The 15,539-nt window shown below is 38.9% G+C and overlaps 1 protein-coding gene across 1 annotated transcript; it reads right to left on the reverse strand.

Moving 5' to 3' along the window:
* Nucleotides 1-334: 334 nt before the first annotated feature.
* Nucleotides 335-15,489, reverse strand: LOC108970445. The gene is made up of 3 exons (XM_018935845.1): nucleotides 13,005-15,489; nucleotides 9,375-9,536; nucleotides 335-2,631 (listed from the first exon to the last, which is right to left on the reverse strand). The coding sequence occupies exons 1-3, from the start codon at nucleotides 15,399-15,401 to the stop codon at nucleotides 808-810; spliced, it is 4,383 nt and encodes a 1,460-aa protein (XP_018791390.1). The 5' UTR covers nucleotides 15,402-15,489; the 3' UTR covers nucleotides 335-807.
* Nucleotides 15,490-15,539: the final 50 nt, after the last annotated feature.

Raw genomic sequence — 15,539 nt, forward strand, 5'->3', positions numbered from 1 at the left:
GTTATTGGATTTGTCATAGAGTTATCATATATAATTTTTTTTAGTATATTTGAAACAATTTTTAATAATATTTGCAACCAGTTTGAAAAGAATATTGCTTAAAACTCAATTACTTTGAGATCCATGGAAGCATATATGACTTTTATATCGTCACCTAAAATATAAAACAACGTACCAACAAAAAAAAATGGAGAATCGTTCTCAGATATAATAACCAATATATAACCAAAACTATAATTTTGTTTCAATATGAGTGTATTATAACCAATTGATAACCAATATATAACCATTTTATAACCAAAACTCAAATTTTGTTTCAATGCTAGTGGTTTCTATTATATTACAACATTTTTCCTGCGCCTGTAAACTTATGAAAAGTGATGTTACGTCGTTTTGCATTTACGGTAACGGTATACATATACTTAAAACTAATTATGTATAACATTTGGTAACTATTTGGTATTTGAAAATATCTTTGGCGTCAACTGTAGTGTCTATCAAAGCTAAATATGAGCCACTTAATACATAATTACACGCCTACTTTCACTACTATTCACTATGCTAAATTAAAAGATGATCGCATGCTGCTGCAACGAAGGAAATGCCGTTATGAGCGAAGAGAATTAATTAAAATTAGTTTGAAATAGGCTTACGCGGGCAGCGCCTGCATGGCTACCGACGCTAAACAATCTGCTGCCGGCAAATGGATTGTGCCACCGATACACATAGCTGGGGCGCACACACAGACACAACGAGGCGCGTATGTGTTGGCATGTGTGTGCACAGACAAATGCGCGCGCGTTCGCACTACATGAAACTCTGCAAATAATCCATTTCGAAATTATTTGCATAATCCGATCCGGCAGTGCCTGCGCTGCCGTTTTCGTTGTTGTTGCTGTTGCTATTGGCACAGTTTGGCTGCGCGCCGTCACAAGTGCTTTTAGCCGCGTTGGCATTTTGTCCATTAGCCGTTTGCGCCGCCACCGCGTTGCATTGTTTATTTGCGCTAATGGCTTGTGCCGCGCGCGCAGCGCCTTCGCCGGTCGTATTATTGGCGGCCTTCAGTGTCGGCTGATTGGCTGGCACATACGCAGCATTACCGCCGGGACTGACGCTGTCCATATCGGTAGGCTCTGGGTCGAATGTTTCGGAAAACATGCGCTTCACATACTCGAAAGAGACGAACTCTTGCAGTGGCGGCGGTGGGGCTTTGCTGTTAATATGCTTACAAGCTGCCGCTACCGACGCGACCGCCGCCGCAGAGGTCGTTGTGCGTGCCTCCACAGCTGTGGATTGTGCCATATCCGTGCTAATGTTGCTAATAGCCGTTATATTAGCGGTATTTGAATGATCCATATATTTGTTGCAATTAGTTGGTGTATGCCACGCAACGGCATGCGCTGTTGTTGCAGCTGTTGCACGCGCTATTGACTGTTTGCCGACGTCGGCGTTGCTGTTGTGCGTGGCCTTCGGGCTTAATACCAAAAATTGACCAAGTTCATTTAATTGATTGATGTGTTCATTATTGCTGCTACAACTGCAGTTGCTGTTGTTGTTGTCGCTGCAGCCGCCGCTACGACTACTGCTATTGCTGCACACACTCAACGTGTCCATTTCCTGTGTGTTTGCGTCCGGCTGTCGCATGCCATATGCGCCGTGGGGCTGGCTAATGGCTTCATTGTTGTCGCAGTGGCTAATAATGTTGCTGTTGCTGTTGCTGTTGTTGTCGTCACTGCAATCAATTGAATTCTCATTTTGATTGTGTTCGATGGTTACAATGCAATTTGACAACTCATTAAAGTTCATCGAATTGCTTTTGCTGCCATTTGTGGCATTGTCGTGTTGCTGTTGTTCATTGCCATTGGCATTACTGTTGTTGGTTTTGCCACCGCCGGTATTAGTCGTGGCAACAAATATTGTGGCCATGTCGCTGTTGACGCCCGACGACGCATTATTGGCATGTTGCCGCATCGTATATGACATGGCTGTTGCTGCTTTGTACATGGGCGCTAATGCTGCTGCTTCTGTTGTTGTTGGCATTATAGCTGCTGTTGTTGCCAATAATGGTGTGGACTCCACCGCAGTTGTTATTACTGTTGTCATCAACTCATCGTGATTATCATAATGAGACAGCTTATTGTTACAATTGTTTTTGCTGTTGTTGTAATGTGTTGACATCTCACTGCAACTATTGCTGCGCTGCTGCCTTGTTTGTTGCACTGACTGCTGACTCTGCTGACTTTGCATCGGACTCTGTGTATTATTCATTAATTTGCTGCCAATTAGTGTCGTTTGCGCTAATGCTTTTGCCGTTGTTGTTGTTGTGGCGCTTGCTAAAGTTACCAATGTTGTTGCTGTTTGCGCCTCTAATGTCTCGCCTCCGGTTATTTGTGCTGTTGCATGCACCAGCGATGATTCGGAATGTCGGCGCATTTTCGCTGTTGTCATTTGGCCATTGTTGTTGTTGTTGACTTTTTTGCTGCCGCCTCCGGCACTCGCCACGCTCGCTGACTTTCGCCGGCCCAAAAGACCGTTAGCATTGCGGAGCGCGTGATTTTTCACATGCTTACGCAGGCTCGATGGATCGGTGTAGCGTTTCGTGCAGCCAGCCAGTTGGCAGGCGTACGGTTTCTGTAATTCAAGGACAAAAGGAAATTTTTTTATTTTTAATTTTTTTTTTTTTTTTTTTTAAGAATTAAGTTATGAAATAAATTATTGGAAACAAAAAATAATAATTAATGAAACAAAGTACTCGTGAAATAAAAACAAACCCGTTGTCACCCATATGTAAAACAGATTAAAGAAAATTACAAAATATAAAAAAACATGTATGAGAGTACATACATACATATGTAATAATTTTTGCACATGTAATACATTTTTTTGATGAAAAAATCAGAAAGTGTTGCCACGTATATTTATTTAAATTTTTTAAATAATTTTAATAGTGGCATTTCAAATATATTTTAATATAAAAAAATTATATAATATTTTTCAAATACAACAAAAAGAGTATATGTAAAAAGATAAAAGAAAACACAAAAATAAAAAATTAAGGCAGTAGATATGTGCATATAGTATAATAATATTTTTTTTTTTAAATGTAAAAATCTGAAATAGTTGCCACCTATATTTATTTTAATTTTTTTCAAGTACAAATTTTAAAACATGCCACCTACTTGTAAATGTGTTCAGTATAACATAAAAAAATATATTTATGTACTTTTAAAATATTTCAAGATCGGGATAACATGTACAATTCCGGACCAACATAAGGGGTTGTCATAAAAATTTATTTGAATTATATGAAAAATAACATGTTAAAATAAATATTATATTAAAAGAGTTGCCACATACATACATATGTATATTCATAAAATAGAAAATTATAATTTTCCCCCAAACTAAATTTTGAAGAATAGGCAATAAAAATATTATAAACAAAATTTTTTGCATTCCTTCCAAAATAGAAAAATGTTTAAAGGTGACAACTCTGCAAATGTGCTTAGACAAGATTTAAATTTTAATTAAATTTAATGAAGAAGTGTATGACGTTTATAAACTGTACAAAAAGATTTTTTGGAGTTGCCATCTAACTTCAATTAAATTCAGCTCTGCAAATCTACTTAACACAATATGAAATTTAAATCACATTTAGTAAAGAAGTGGTTAATGAAAATTGTTCAAAAAGCTTTTTTTAAAGTTGCCATCTAACTTCAATTAAATTCAGCTCTGCAAATGTACCTAACAAAATATTAACTTTTAAATAACATTTAGTAAAGAAGAATATGACGAATATTGTACAAAAAAAATTTTTGGAGTTGCCATCCGACTGCAATTAATTTCAGCTTTGCAAATGTACTTAACACCATACTAAATTTGAAATTAGATTTTCTAAGAAGTGTATGGCAAAAATTGTACAAAAAAATTTTTGGAGTTGCCATCTGACTTCAATTAAATTCACCTCTGCAAACCTTAACACAATATGAAATATTAAATAACATTTATTAAAAAGTGTATGACGAAAATTGTACAAAAAAATTTTTGGAGTTGCCATCTGATTTAAATTTAATTGTTTATTTATATATTGACGAAAAAGAGGGTGGTCATTTCAAAAAATTTCATATTAAATTTGTTTCCTGAAATTTCGTACTCAAACAAAGAAAAATAGCCAAATTTTCAGCTTTACGAACCGTGTTTTGAGTGAGGGTCTGCCTTTTTTATGCCGTCTCCAGGTTGTAGTGCACGCCGAGTGTATTTCAAGTGGCACAAAAACATTTTTTTTTTTTTTGTTTATGAAGTAAGTTGTAGGTGACTTCCCTTCAGAATATTAAGTAGATTCGCAGCAGCGGAGTGAAAGTGTGAAAGTTATGTACTGTGGGGCAAGTGATCGAATCCCCAGTATAAGCGTATGTGCTAAAGGAGATTTAGTTGAGTATTTCAAAGCAGAAAAATAATCGTTCTTGACAAGATAGGTAGGATTGATTACGAAGCAGTGTCAGCTAGTTCATTCTGCTCCCCCCACCTAAATAATATGTCCTGCGGAATATTGTATAATAATGAAGCTGTCCACTACTGAAGGCATCAAGACTCGATATTGACCACAAGTAACCTCACTCTTGAGCATTCTAATGTCAACTTTTAACAAGAGAGTCACGCTTGAAAACATATTAACGTAACTAAAAGTAAAAATTTCATACCCGGTATTATAACTAAAGTTTTAGGCGCTCTACTAATAGTTTTATCAGAAATAAAGCAGATGCTCCGAGGTATGAGGCAAACATAAAGTAGCTATGTATATAAATTAAACCACATTATGCATCAAAAAAATGTAGTACACATATATTCAAATATACACGCATATTTATAAATTTGATATATGCGCCTAAAAGTAGGCCATGCCACCGAACTTGAGCGACCAAAATACGAAAACCAACTTGCTTTAAAATGCCATAGTATTAGAGGTATGCACCAGATGTGCGGAGCACTAAAAGTAGTCACTGCGAAACAAAAACAACAACAATAAGAAACACCAATAAATTTCATTAAGCACCAACAATAAACACAAACCCAAAAGCACAGTAACTCATATTGCCCGTGTCGTACGCGACTGCGAGCAACAAAGCGGCAAACAGGCACCAACTACCAGCTAGTTACTACATGTAACACAAGCAACAACAACAACAGCAATAATGAAAGTAGAAAAGGCAAAAACAATCATAGAAACTTCAGCAAAACGTAAATCATTTAATACATGCATTTGAAAGCATTTGCGGCAAGCAGCATAAAGCTGCCACACGACATGTTGCATTCACTGGCTGGCTGGCAGACGGAGAGCAAATTTCGCTTTCTTGAAACGCAGCAACGGCAGTGGCAAACAACCAACTAGCTGAAATGCGAAACATTTACGTATGTAGTTGTATGTAAGCGTGTGTTTGTGTTGGTGTTTGTGGCACGCATGCCGTTGCCAGCGCCTTTTATGCATATTGTACCCAGTATTATTGCTATTTACAAGCAACTACTCAGAGTCTTGTTGTTGTCGAGTTGTTCTTGATATTATTATTGTTGTTGTAATTTTGCTGTTGTTACCCTTGCCATTGCCATGGCGGCGCTTGTCCTCGATATTGCTAATAATTGCGTTGTTGTTGTGTTGCCATTTTGTGGCTCTCAAGCCGGCAGCATTTAACTGCTGCACCCACACACACGCACACACATACACGCATGCGTGTGAAAGCACTTGCATGATCTCGTGTGTGTGTGTGTGCGTGTGGGTGCAGCCTGCCGTTGCAGTTGCATGTTGAAGCGATAAATCAAATAAAGAGCCAAACTTCTAAATAACCAGCAAAAGCACGCTGCCTGCACCAGTCATACAACTACAACAACGACAATCACACTGGCAGCCACCGAAATTCACTTTGAGCGCTGCCCAGCAATGCAGTCCTCGCCGACGTAGACACACACACACAGGCATATATGTGATTTTATTGCCATCCATGTGCGACAACAACACAAACACACGTGCCGAGAAATATTGCCCCGGCAATTACTTAGAGTTGTTGCAAACACAGGGCTTAGTGTCCTACTAATACCACTACAAACGCACGGCTGCCGCAGCGTTGCCTTATTTCCCTTTGGTGCGGCTTTCTGACAGACTTGTTTTGGTCGCAACTTATTGTTGTTGTTGTTGTTGCCCTTGTTGCCAGCTGGCGTACTTTGTGCGCACGATTTCATTTGTTAGCTATTAGCTTTGCTGATGGATTTTGCAATAAAGCATATGTTGTTGATAGGTCAATGGTGCGGCAGCACTCCGCGCCACGACCAATTCACTTAATTTGTTGCAAATTTTAACGACGAAGCTGGCATTTTGGCGCAAGCAACATTTTATGCAAAAGCTTTCAACTTGTTGCAACTTCTGCGTAAAACAAGTGAGGCAGTTACAGCAGTTTGAAGTAATTAGTACAAGCACTTAGAGTTGACGTGGATATTATAAATGGGAGCCGTTATTAATATACCTACTTACAGAATAGAAACTAAGACATCATGCATTGCAATAGTCCCAAAGTAATTGGTCGTCGTATATGAACCGATAAATAGAGAATAGTGGTTTTAGTCATCCGAAAATTGTAATTAAATTCCCCGGAAATTTTGTATTTCTAACTAAATTTACTTTAATCAAAACCACCATCTTACGAGTGGTGCAGAGCCTTCAAAGATGGGCGAGAGATCGTCCTGGATGACTTTCAACCTCTTCAACTGATCAAATCAATATTAAAAAGTGGGTTATGTGGTACTAGAAAATTGTAAAACAAGTATTAGAGAGATGGCAGGAGATCCATAGATCGTTTCGACTGATTCTTCGGTTTTTTGGGTATGAAACGTGTTCTTGCTCTATTCGTTCGAAAGTTGAATTTTTTTCTAAGAAGAGTACCGTAAACCGGATTCTAATATGCTTGATCGTGCAAATTCTGATTCTACATTCATGGAGAGCATTCTAACTGCCGATGACACATGGGTATATAAGTTTGACATGGAAAACAAGTCAACTATCAACAGAATGGAGAAAACAAGCGAGCCGAAAACAAAAAACCACATTGCCGCTCAAAAATCAATTTTTTTTTTTTTTTTTTTTGGTTTTTGTTTTTGATATTTGTGGTTTGGTGCATCATGAATTTGTCCTGGAGGAACAGACGTGGACTTATATTTGACAGTATTGAGCCGTTTGCGTGAGAACATCTGTCGGAAGAACAATCAAAATCACCATAGTATCGAGCCGCGATTGTGACCGAATATAAAGTTTTTGAATTTTATGATTTTTTCTTTTTCTTTAAACTGAAATTGCCGCTCCGTGGAAAGCTATTTCAGTGATAAAACAAAATCGCTAAAGGAGCTGAAGGTCATCTCAAAAAGTCTTTGTGAAAAGTGTTAGTGAGAGTGTTAAAAAGAATTAAATATTTTGAGTTTATTTACAATTTTCGGGTACTTTGCTGTCACAATTTTTGTTTGTTGAATTGTTCCTCAACTTTTGGAATCCCTTTATCTTAAGTCCCCTTTATATATGCTAATAGAGCTGCACTACTGAACAGTATTGCTGTAGTATTGCTGCAGTGATGTTGAGTACCCAAAAAGACATTAATGAGCTCACCCGTCATCGCACGCAGCATTTGAAGCAGTGACCATCCACTTCATGGAAGATTATGCAGAAGGATCTTAATTTTCGGGCACAGAATGCAACTCGTGCAGGAATTGAAGCCACACGACCATCCAGCCCTTCTCACGTTCTGTGCATGAAACCAAAATGAGATGGCCTTCGATTCCGATTTTCACAAGAAAATTTTGTTCAGCGAAGAAGCTAAATCTTGGCTGATAGATACGTTCATGAATAAAATTGTCATATTTGGAGTGAGGCCAACCCCCAACCCATCGATGTGGCGCCGTTACATACCTTAAAAGTCACTCTTTGGTGGAATCTATGGGCAGAAGAATGCATTGGTTTATATTTCTTTAAAAATAGAGCCGACCATAATGGTACAGTTAACTGAGCCACGATTAATGACTGTTTCGTACCTGAATTGGATGATATTGATGTGAACGATTTTTGGTTTCAACAAGGAGATTTTTGAATAATTTTTGGAAACCACAAAACGTTTACTAACAAAAATTGTAGTCATGGAACAAAATAGGAACAACGTCGTTAACCCTTTTGTTAACTTAAGGTCATATCGTGACCTTTTTATGTTATTTTCTCTTACATTTCATAAAAGACAAAAAATTTACAGAAATTACTTCGAAAAAGTGTAAAATATTTTTTATAGTTTTATACAAAAAAGGTGGCATTATCAAACTAACGTGTGGTCAACATAAGGTCATTCCGCGACCTTTAGCTCTTTAAAGCGTCAAGTGGAAGTTTAGCGCCATTTTCGCCGATTAATTTTTGTGTGAAACAGCAGACATTATAAATATTATTTAAAATGCAACGAAACCGAGCATCGGTGGTGGTTTTTATTTGATTTCAACGACTATTATCTGATTGGGCAGACTTGTCGTATGGCAGAAAGCCAAATAGAGGAAGACGTGGATGAGTATAGTTACGTTGAGGACGATAGGAATGTACTAGAAGAATTCTCAGATTACGAATCTTCTGAAGAGTACATTGCTAGTGAGGAAGAAGAAAGTATAGCTGAGGGTAATGTAAGAAACATTCCCGTGTACTTTTTAAAAGACAAGAACATTGAGTGGTCAACAGAACCAACTGCAATCAATAACACTAGAACCAAAACGAAAAATATAATTCATCAATCAATAGATTATTTGATAGAAAACTTCGGTGGGTAGATAGTTTCACGTTTGGGCAGGTTTATCGGCCACCAAGATGGAGTAATGCACACCGTTAAACTGTCAGATCTTGGAGCAAAGAATCACGCGTGTCATTTGCATAACCAGTCGAAATGCTCGAACTAGTCTTCGGCAATAGACTCAACGGATGGACCATCTGAGACGTAGCTGCGGCCAACGATAATCCTCCAACAATAAATGCCAAAGAATGTTATTTCCCCATTAAATTTGAAGTTTCAGTGATGTTTTTTTTTTTGTTTTTGTTTTTTTTTTGTAGGGAACCTCGAAATTGATCACCTTTATATAAGATGTCTTGACTACAAATCAACTGGAAAATTATTTTCATATCTATGAAGCATAGTTTAAGCAAAAAATGCGAATTTTTGAAATTCTATAATTACCTTACCCTTAATGGATCTATATCTATATAATAAGGCTAAATTCTTGACCATAACATTAAACTATATTTATTTTATTTGTTCTTGTGAACCACATGCCTAAAAAACAACAATTTGGTTGCAGAGTGCTCAATTTTCACTCACCGTATCATAGTGGGTCCGCTGGTGCTTGGCACGATCCGAACTATTGCTGAAAGCTTTCAGGCAGCCACTATACTGACAGCCATACGGACGCTCCCCGGTATGCGAGCGCTGATGGATTTTCAAATTCTCCAAACGTGAGAAAGCCTTGTTGCAAGTAGGGAACTATAAAAAAAAATGTGAAAATATAATTAAAATTAGTAAATGAAAGCACATATTAAAATAAAATATTCAAAAAAAAAACTTAAAGTTAGAGTTTTCTACATTACTGTCCAACAGCGCTTTATTGAGTATACCACGCCTACTTTAGTGGATAAGGAGTGTAATCCGCAATATTGCATAACGGAATTGCATATGCAACGTTTACTCACAAAGCATTGGACGCCCATATTCGCATATAGTATATCAACATACATACATACATACATATGTGCTTATATGCTTAGCAAATCCTTTTCAGGCGGCGACTGTGGTAAGTTGGCGGATGGTGGCATGCCAGCAGCCACCAGAAACAAAAAAAAAACTTTTAATATTTGTTTATTTCCTTTTTTATGTCTCTTTGATTATGAAAAATGCTCAAACCGCTGGCAGCTTGACGAAATGGGCGCAGATCAGCGCATAAATGTCCTTGTAGCATTTGTGGCGCAAATAAAATACTTGGTTGGGGCAGCTATAGACGTGTTTTTTTTTTTCTTTGTCTTTTTCTCTAACATTTGCATATTTCTTTAAATAATAATCCTTTCACGATCGTCTATGGCAAACAGAAAATGGCATGTGTCGTTTTTATTGCTTCAACAGAAGATACTGTTATTCAATAAACAACCGTTGTATGAGGCGTCGTTAAAGCAGGCGGCAGTCCAAATACCTTCAAGTGCAGCAAGAAGCATTTGTTTCGAAAATATATGAAAACAACTGAATATATTGGAGTAAATAAGCGCATTAGGGTGGAGCCACAAAATTAAAAAAAAATTTTATTTAAAATTTTATTTTTACACCTATTAATCGTTTTTTATTTTAATTTTTATAAAATTTTTTCAATAAATTAAAAAAAAATTTAATTTAAATTAACAAAAAAAAAATTTTATTTTAATTAACAAAAAAATTTTTTTTTTACGTCTAATAAATCGTTTTTTATTTTAATTTTATAAAATTTTTTCAATAAATTAAAAAAAAATTGAAAAAATTTTATAAAAACTAAAATAAAAAATGATTTATTAGACGTAAAAATAAAGTTATATAAATAATATTCAGTTCTTAACCCTCTTGGAGCCAGTTTACTGAATTTTCACACACTTTGAACCACACCTTAAGCAACTGCAACTGGGACCAAAATGTATATGAGGTATTCTTAAGCACTTTTAGTGCTACGTTAACTACGTAAAGTTGATGTTCTATAAAATTGTTTGTATAAAAATTCCTTTTCATAATCTCAAGTACCACCCTAATGTTTCATAAGTATTCACACACAAATATATTCCGATTCACACGTGCACATAAAATCGCCCTTTCAACTCGTTTTTTATGCTGTTCGTACTTTTCCCTTTTATTATTTTAAACTCTTTAACATAAACAAACGCTCAGCCATAGATTTATTTTCTAAAAATAGCAAGAACACAAGTGCAACGAAGGCAAAGTCACATGTGAGGCCGGTAAATGCATGCAACACACACATATGTATGTGTAGATGTGTGTGTAGCGCATATAGCTTCATTTACTTCAAACAAACTCACAGCTGTGCATTTGGATGTTCAGTGTTCGGTGCTCAGGACCCAAGTCCATTGCCAGCAGCTTGACTTGTCATCAATACCAAAGACAGCGCAGATTTTATAAAGTAAATATTTATGTATGTGACTACATAAGAATGTATGTTTTTACATATATGAATGTGTCTACATGTATATTTTTCAATTTAATAACTTTAATGCATTAAAAAACGCATAAAATTATTTTTTTAATTTTCGAAGATCTTAAGAAAATAACCTAAAAACTTAACAAAAATTTAAATATATTTTCATGAAGTCTCGGATCCGAGATTTCAACTTATAACACATCACTGATAGTGAGACAGATATATAAAATGGAGGCTTTGCACTCCGGCCTATAATCTCGTGTGCCCTCCCCTATGTATATCACATAGGTCACAAACGTCCAGCATCGTGAACAATTCCGCGAACTGCTGGGCGCGACTGAGATGATGTGATCCTTGTCCACGTAGATGGAACCTAGGGCCTTGAGCCTGATTTCCTGTTCCCAGTTCCATGTCGCAGGACCGGCAGCTTGCGCAAGAGACTATGCCTATGTTGGACAAGTGCTTCCTGAGCCTACAGGGCCCTCTGTATAGATCGCGACACGGAGACGGAAGTTGTCTTGAGAGAGGTTGATCATTTCCTTAAACCTCGATAAAGTTATCCCTCCCAGAAGTAGCTTGGCATGACGCATTCTTGCTGCCCACACTATTCTCTCCCCAATCTATTCTCCATGTGGAGCTGCTCCTTGAAAGTGTGGGGCTTCACTACAATGCATGGTTCTGAATCCGTCATTATGAACGATACAGCAGAGCGGGCTAAGTCATCGGCTATCTCATTACTGGCTACCCCTTTATGCCCCGCAACCAGATTAGGTGTACCCGGTTGCACACTGGTAAGCAGTTCAGCCTTCCCATACACTACTCTTCTAAAAGCGATTTAACCTTATGCAGAGATTGAATGACTGACTTATAGCAAAGACTTATGCTTGAAAGATGATCGGAAAACGCGCCATTGATATGGATAGTTTAGTATACGGTCTCGCAATGCCTGCTTCAATGTCTTCCGGTGTTTTAGAGACATCAGCATACAACTGAATAGCGCTGCCCCTCAGAAGGGGCAAATTCGAGCGTGGCAAATTCTTTGTAAAGTTAATCCTCTTCGTAACACAGTCCAGTGGTGTGTCTTCTACGCTCTAAATCTAATTTCACTGTCATAAACTGGGCCAAACCAACCACTGGTGAATCGAACTCACAACTCACATAAATAAATTAGACTATCATAGTAAAAATGAGATATTTATTTAGAATCAAAGGCGGATGTATAACTCTAATGGAATAGGCATCCACCCTCTAGTGAACAGAGCTCAAAGTTAAAAAATATAAAGAAATCATAGGTCTCAAACTGCCTTATAACTCGAACAAGATTGTGACTAGAATTTACTCTAGTAATAATTCAGCAGAAGTTTGAATAAATGCACAATATCCGATTACATCGTTTCCATTACCACATTAGAGAGAAAAATATATGGAAGCCGTTTAAAACTCAATTAGAAGCATTAGAATTATAGAAGCTACCTATCATGGACCCCGAAAGGTGGTAACTAAACCTCAATCGAGGGAGAAGAAAGGCCTGAAGACATCTGGGCTTTTAATAGATCTAGGTGTCTTCCGTCCGAATCTTTCCGCAGTTTTTACAGTCTACCATACCTTCCGTTTTATGGCGGAGTAAATTACAGTCTATGGTACCTCATTTTTCTCTTTGACGAGAGGTGAAGCTTGAAGTATAAAGCATATGTAGTATACCTAACATAACCGTAGACTTGCGATTTTCCTATTGACTATATTGTCGACTTATTACACTGATCAAACAAAATACTGCCACTTACCGGACACTTGTTCGGCTTCTCACCGCTATGCACACGCATGTGTATCAAGAGCTTGTAGCGCGCATTGAAGGGCTTATAACGGCGTGGACAGTCCAACCAAAAGCAGGAGAAATCTTCGCGCTTTTTCGCATCCACATGCCGTTTCTCGATGTGTGCCACAAATTCAGCTTGGTTGGGAAATTCCTCATTACAATCGGTCCAACGGCAAATTTGCGCCTCATCGGCATAGGCATCCATGTGCTCTAAGTCCGCCACTTGTTTTTCTTGCCGCGCCACAATGCCACGGGCATGTACACCAGAACTCGCGTCCATATCCTTGGCGCTGCCGTGACAAGTGTATTTCTTTGCGCCCGCCCCACTCGCGTTCACGGCTGGTGAAGTGTAGCGGCGTCGACGTCGCGACTGCTGTGTGGTGAGTTGTTCTAATTGGTTTTTATTGCTGCTGTTATTTGTGTTGGTGTTCGCATTGACGACGGCACTGTCACTAATGTGAAACACAGAATCGTTATCACCCTCATTTGCATCGTCAAAAGCACGCTCGTTGCTGGCCGCCACCTGTAGGGCGAAGTCGAGTGAATTCTCCTCCTCGAAATAGCCTGCAATGTCCACATCGACATCCTCATCGCCGCTCATGTGATTTGATTGTTTGGTGCTGGCCGAGCAGAGCTCATCGATGAGCTCCTCATGCATCTCGTCCAATTCGTCGATGGTCCAAATGATTTTGTGTTCACGATTCGGTTTTTCCGCATGCAACAAATTGCAGTTTTGATAGTTCTCGGGCAAATGATCGTAATTGTGTACAGCAGCTGCGCTAACTGGCATGGCGGTGGCATCGTATGGCAACCATTTCTCTTGCGCTTGCTGCTGCTGTTGCTGTAGTTGTTGCTGACACTGGTACTCACACTGTTGCGGTTGTGTGGTGAACTCCTCATGCCCAAAGGCATAGTCATAGTTGTAGACAGACTCATATTTGGGCGTACCAAAGGTGGACATCATCGAGGGCAGCTTAATGGTCGAGGACTCTTGTTTAATTTCCGATGCAAGTGACGGCATATACTGCGTTTCGTACGACTGATAGGCGGCATAGCTGGTATTGCTAAGTTTCGGTGAATGTTTCAATTGTGCTTGCGTTGCCGCCGTCTCGGCCGCTGCGGCATTCGCAATTGTATCCGCTAGATTTAATGTCATCCAGGGATCGAGCGGGGGCGAAGAGCATGGCGACTGATTTTTCGATTGACAATTGATTTCATCATAGTTGTAGTACTCGATGTCCAAGTTCAAACAGTCAGTGGTCACAGTGCCGGCGACCAACATTTGACTACCGTCACCGAGGTCACAACTGCTGTTGCTGTTACTGCAATTGCTCTCAACGCCGCCAAACACCGCTGCTGATATTTGCCGCTGTATTGGTTGTTGCTGTTGCTGCTGTTGTTGTTGCTGTAGTGACTGATAATTGCCATCTACCAGCTGCATGCACGGTGCGTAGCTGGTCGCTGTGACGTAGGGGCTGTAGGGGGTGCGTGGCGAAAAAGACGCTTGCAAAGTATTTGTCATCGACAAGCCGCCACCTTGCGGCATTGCTGCACCCGCATTTGTAGGTGAGTTCACAAAGCTGCAGCTTGTCTCACAATCTGCCGATATTAGACGTGCTATATCCTCCGGCTCGAAACGGAACACATCCTGGGCGTTGCTGCTGCTACTTATCTGGCAAGCTGTCGGCTTTTGTCGGCTCTGTTGTTGCTGTTGTTGTTGTAACATGACCTCATCGCTGTCAGCACAGCAAAAGCTCACATTAGTCGAAGCGTCGTTGCCACATTGATTGGCAGTTGTGCAATCGGCAGTGTTGTTGTTGCTGTTGCAGCTACCATAAACCGATGTGGGCGTCTCAACCATGTAACTGAGCGAAAAATCCGGAAAGCTCAACTCGGCGCTGGCAAAGTCTGTGTAACTGTGACTGCTGCTGCCGTAAGCCGCTTTCAAATTACAGTTCGGTGCAAGAAAGTCAACGCCATGCTGTTGTTGCGGTAGGCTGAGATGTTTTTGTTGTTGCTGTTGTGAATCTTGGTAGTTATCCTGCTCAGTCTTGGCGCTGAGCGGCGGTGACATCAGTAGCGCACAGTTATTGCCACTGCTGATGTTGTTGTTGCTGCTATTAGCATAATTATTAGGTGTAGATGCCACAGCATCCATGGCTGGATACAGTGGTGAATATAGCGGTGAAGCTGGTGGCAATTTAATTTGTGGCAACATTGTGGTATGACTGACACTTTTAAGTTTGTTGCTGCTGCAACTGTTGTTGGTACTGTTAATTGGCGATTTACTGGGAAATGACACCTTGACTGCAGTTAACGGTGATATGTTGAGACTTGGTGTGCTCACTTTCACGGTGGCAGACATTTTGAGCCGCAAACGAAGCGCCACAAATAGTTTTGTGTTGTTGTTATTTAATTTTCTATGATTTTGTATTCAAATATAAATTGAAATTTTCAAATTTTTTTATGAAAGTATTTCTAAATATTTTTTCCAATTTTCAAA

The sequence above is a fragment of the Bactrocera latifrons genome, unplaced genomic scaffold, assembly GCF_001853355.1.
Source record: "Bactrocera latifrons isolate USDA-ARS-PBARC rearing strain unplaced genomic scaffold, ASM185335v1 scaffold_107, whole genome shotgun sequence".
Taxonomy (NCBI): Eukaryota; Metazoa; Arthropoda; class Insecta; order Diptera; family Tephritidae; genus Bactrocera; species Bactrocera latifrons.

What these genes read in the sequence shown, in the direction of transcription:
- LOC108970445 (XM_018935845.1), bottom strand. Translation starts at nt 15,401, where the DNA reads ATGTCTGCCACCGTGAAAGTGAGCACACCAAGTCTCAACATATCACCG. An exon ending in AGAAGCCGAACAAGTGTCCG is followed by an intron (nt 9,537 to 13,004) that starts GTAAGTGGCAGT and finishes TTTTTTTTATAG; the next exon opens with TTCCCTACTTGCAACAAGGC. An exon ending in AGCGGACCCACTATGATACG is followed by an intron (nt 2,632 to 9,374) that starts GTGAGTGAAAAT and finishes CTTGAATTACAG; the next exon opens with AAACCGTACGCCTGCCAACT.